The sequence below is a fragment of the Suillus subaureus genome (assembly GCF_016647635.1).
Source record: "Suillus subaureus strain MN1 chromosome Unknown BJ212scaffold_576, whole genome shotgun sequence".
Taxonomy (NCBI): domain Eukaryota; kingdom Fungi; phylum Basidiomycota; class Agaricomycetes; order Boletales; family Suillaceae; genus Suillus; species Suillus subaureus.
The window spans coordinates 5215-9919 of NW_024539132.1; the positions used below are offsets into that span (position 1 = coordinate 5215).

At 49.6% G+C, this 4705-nt stretch overlaps 1 protein-coding gene across 1 annotated transcript; it reads right to left on the bottom strand.

Moving 5' to 3' along the window:
* Positions 1–278: 278 nt before the first annotated feature.
* On the bottom strand, positions 279–988 carry BJ212DRAFT_894010 (uncharacterized protein). Its single transcript, XM_041344290.1, has 3 exons — positions 822–988; positions 568–763; positions 279–512 (listed from the first exon to the last, which is right to left on the bottom strand). The coding sequence occupies exons 1-3, from the start codon at positions 835–837 to the stop codon at positions 311–313; spliced, it is 414 nt and encodes a 137-aa protein (XP_041184830.1). The 5' UTR covers positions 838–988; the 3' UTR covers positions 279–310.
* Positions 989–4705: the final 3717 nt, after the last annotated feature.

The following is a 4705-nucleotide window of genomic DNA, read 5'->3' on the forward strand; positions in this document are numbered from 1 at the left end:
CGCATGCGGGAGACGGAGGCGTTCACAACGCCCACCTTGGGGATGCCGATAGATCCCATACCACCTGCTCCAGGGCCGTCTTTGGCGTGTCCAGACCCGAGGACTTCTCTGACGACTTCTACCCGCCTTCGTCCCTCATTCACAGCGCGAGCTACTTTCTTCCACCTTCTGCTTCGCCTCCCTCAGTTTATCGAGCCCTTCGGTTCCTTCCCTCAGTTTCCCAAAGGCCTCGCCTATGCTCTCTGAAGTTACAACAACGAGCGGGCTTCGGGAGTAGCACTGATCACAGCGCCCAGCAACAACCCGTACTTTAGCAATCTTGAACCGGCTTGATTAACAAACTCGGTAGGTCCCAAGCATGCGTGTGCGCTTCAACAAGTTCTTTGCTTTCCTTGAGCCACCGCGAGAATTGAGGCGTGAGCTGCGGTGGTGTGCTGAGGGCGTCGATGTGTGCGAGGTGCGCGAGGGTGCGCGGTGATATAAGTCGTGTATGGGGGCGCAAAGAGGGGTACCTGGTTAAGCCATCACTGTGAAGTTGCACCCAATATCGAGAGGGACTAAACTCACCACCTCCAGGAAAACTTCGCCACCGCCTTTGCCTCCTTCTTCAATCGCTGTCTCAAGCTTTGACACAAGCATGTCAGAAGAACAGCTAATTCGGAAATGTTGCGGAAAATGATTCGTATGTCGGCGACAGACAGTGGGGGCTCGCCCACCGGGCGTAAGACTTGTGTTGGAACCTTGGATTCAGTCAGAGGAACTACTAAATCAGCGATTAGTAAGTTGAGCAACCACAGAGAGTCATGGAAGGACCTATTTGCGTGAATGTAGGTACATTCAATTGGATAGAAGGCAGTTGAATTGTATCGTCGGTGGGCAAAGGCCCGAGACGGACATGTCGGACGTGGAGATAGTACTGACGTGCGTGAAGACAAGGACGAGCATGTACCCTGAGCTCGACTTGGTAGATTCGGAACTTGAGCTAGACCAGGGTTTGAAACTTCTGAACCCGAGACTGGGCGTGTACATGAGAAACCGAATGGTGGAGGGGTGACCTGGGGTAGATTAGAATAATTTTCAAAGGGATTAAAGAGAAGGAAGACTCACCAGACGCCAACCTCATATATACATCCCTGATGAGTGCTAAATCGCTTGCATAGGCACGTTCAGAGGTCAGAAGTTCGAGTAGAGCATGTTGGCGTTTTGTGATGGCGGGTGCGGGCGTAGGGGGTGCCTGTGGTCAGATCGTCCTCTGAGCGTCGTTGACTTGGACATCGCACTCCGATCCTCTGACAGCTCAAGACGGTTATCAGTTCGTGGTCTTGATTTCGTGGGTAGGGATGAGGGGTAGAGTAGAAGGAGGGAGAGGGAGTTCCTTGTCTTTAGGGAAACGAGTAGATTGTATAATAGTATGAACCGATTCCATGGTAGGAGTATGGCCGGCGTTAGCTGTATCAGCACCGACGGAATCGGTATAAGCAGCGACGGGTCCGGTATAGTTGGGTGTATAGGGCAGTAGGGAGGGTATCACCGACGAGGTGCTCTGTTTCCCTTTCTCTGTCGAATTCGTCCTCGAATTCGTCAACGACTCCAATAACGGAGTGGAGATCGGGCGTAGAGCCGAGAGCCTCTAGAAGTTGTGATAGAGATGAAAAGCTATGAGTCCGGAAGACGGGAACCATCTCTGGCTCTGGCGCTAATTGGAGCATTGGCAACATCTTGGCAGCTGTTGGCGCGTGGCAGGAGGCGCTGTGATAGGATGTGATGATCCAAGGGTTAATCCAATCGTTGGTTTTAGGCTGTGATTGCTGTAGATCTGGAGCTCTTGCTCTCTTGATCGTCGTTTAACTTCTTCCACAATCATAGAATTACGACCAGGTCGAAGTACTGATCTTGGTGGCAGCACAGGTAGCGCAGTACTAGACACCTCCAGACGGTTTGGTTGTGGTTGGCCTTGAGTTGATGTTGATGTAGCTGCTGGTTATTAATGGAATCGTGCCCGTTGCGTCCACCAGCCTCGAGGCTCCCAAAATCTAATTGCTCCGCCTCTGAACTTGCAATATCCGTCATTCTAATTTAGTTGCCAGCTGGCCTTGAGGCAGTTGTAGATCCGTTCAACGCTAGCTTATAACTTCGCCACGCTAAGTATAGGGCCTGGGCTGGCTGAGTTGGCTGGTACTCTCGTGTTCGCAGCCTGTCCACTGCACTTATGCTGTATCAACGTTAGCATCGACCTTCATGCTGACCATTGAAGGCGCTCGGGCGCTCGACTTGCCTATCTCAGCCTGCCTTCTTCGTGTGCCCTTCGTGTGGTTCCCTTGCCGATGCATATCACTATCTTCCAAAGTGCCGGAACGTGGTAAAAGAGAAACGAGATACAGTCAGTAATCTCGACTTCCCACCGCTCCCTTTACTCCACTGCCAGCTCACCATTTGAAACTAGGCTTCGCTATGAGCCAAATTTGCTGGACTCCGCGAGTTGTAATCGGCGAACACCAACAAAATCCGCTCAACAGCGCGTCACAATTCGTTCATCAAGTTTCAAACTCCGGCCATGCATGCGGCAGGCCTATCATAGGCAGGCCGTTCTACGCCGTTTGACACCGCCTGCGCACTATGTGCAGGGACGTTCGCACACGAGATACCATGCACAAGATAAGTATTGGCCTGCCTGCTCCTTGTCTGCTTTTTCCAAGGTCGCCGTGGTAATGTGTCCAAGTTTTCCCAAACCCATACTGGCATCAATCGCACACGCAATTGCCGTGGGCTATACCTCGTTGCTCTGGGGGTTGTTCGTGGTTGCGCCCGGACTGCATCCATTCATGATTACATTCTCTGTGATGTTATTGAAATACGTAGACATAAATCTTTGAATAAATGTGCCGTACCCTCGAGCAAGGGTACGGGCTTCCAACTTGCTGCTCTCTGAACCACTCCCCTGTTCTACCCGAAAGCTAACCGTTGTTGGTGATGAGGGTATGAAGCCTAGCGAACGTCAATCCAGGAACGAACTACATAAGCGTGTAGCCTCATGACCAAGCCATGATATGAAAGTTCACATCACAGTTAGCACAGGGGCATTTGTATCCAGCTATACTTTCTTGAGATCACCACTTATGTGAGTAATGAGGAAGATATGCTTAGGATGAATGTCATACATTGCCATCTCAGATCCCCTGAAACATCACCGGTGGAACCTCTTTGTTGTGCTACCGCGTAAGAAGGAAGCTCCAGTTCGCATCGTTGGGATGTGATTCCGAGTGCGCGGTCGCTCCTCAATCCTGCATTCGAGAGTCTTGAATGCTGTTGCAAACAGGAGGTAGGGGTCGTAGCGGACCCATCTTTAGAAGTATCTCGTTTACTTCAATTTAACAAGTAATTTCTTGTGCCACTGCGTGATGAAGCAGTTCGCATCGTTTGGCTATGAGGATGCAAGTCATCGCTCACCTATATCCACAGGCATCCCGTTTACTCCGAGCTGACGAGCCGGTTTCTTGTTGTAAAATTGCATCAGCCATAGCATAGAAATAAATATTTGTCGCATCAGCAAGGCCTGTTCTAAGTTGTATACGGAAACTGGACGCAAGGCATTAGACAGGTTTCCGGTGGAGGTGTGACTGTTTTATCTCTAGCCCAGTAGCATACTACAAGAGTATGAAGACTCACATGATCCACGCTACTGGTAAGATGTTCGTCGAGCTTGACATTCTTGAGTACACATACTGGGCAATCCAGGGTCAAGCGCCCAATATACGACGAGATAGCTCTGGCCTGCACTTGATTGATCTATTATGTTGAAGCTGTGGTTAGAAAAACCTGCACATTGAAATGCGTGAGCACGAGGAGCCCATGCGTCAGCGGCGTGTTCTCCTGAGTAGAATTCCTATCTTGAACTCAAACCCCTTAGTCCTGCCTAGTACCACGCTCCTAGTGGAAAATTGTCAAGCGTGAGTGAAAAGAAGTTTGTTCTCTATGATCCACGACCGCTTGGCGAATATTATACAGGAAAGGCTCAGTGTTTCGCCCTTCGATCCGGGGTATTCCGTCCACGCTCTAGGCTAAAATACAAGAATCCGCAGAAGTAAAAGACGTTTCAAGTTGTTGTCTAAAAGATCCGGCACCCCTGGGCGATTGCGCAGAAGACGCTGTCGCCAAATGTTCTGCCTTCTGATTCGATGATTACTAGAGCCTAGGACAGTCGAATACAAGGCTGGATACCATAGGCAAAGTGACTTGATGACAAGTTTGACGCTATAAAGGCCGTATTACTTATCGGAACGGCTGCGGGTCCACGTCCATAGGAGACAGCGCAATTTATTACAATGCGGATCTACGCCAGCCCACGGAACCAGTTGTCGGATACTGTTGTTTTTTTTTTTGAAAAAAAAATCATATCCATTGGTGGAAGACCCCCTTATCATCAGGAGGAGCATCTAGCAGCTAGTGAGTCGAGTGTTTTGAGTCGGGAAATTCGGCCAGGAATCTTCAGATTGCAAAATCTCAAAGGAAAAGTCGTTCTCACCTAAAAGAAGGATGGAAAGTTCAAATCAACGGTAAAAGACGTGAGGCTAGCTAGGCACCATGTGTTTGTGGTCATCCGCGGAATTTTGTGTGATGCGCAGGCGTGGAATATTTTTTTATTGACGCAAGTAGTATAAAATTGAGCTTTACCTGAAGCTTATCTGGAAGGAAAAGGGTTTCGGGT

Coding starts and splice junctions, on each gene's coding strand:
- BJ212DRAFT_894010 (XM_041344290.1), bottom strand. Junction 513..567: donor GCGAAGTTTTCCTGGAGGTG/GTGAGTTTAGTC, acceptor TGGCTTAACCAG/GTACCCCTCTTTGCGCCCCC.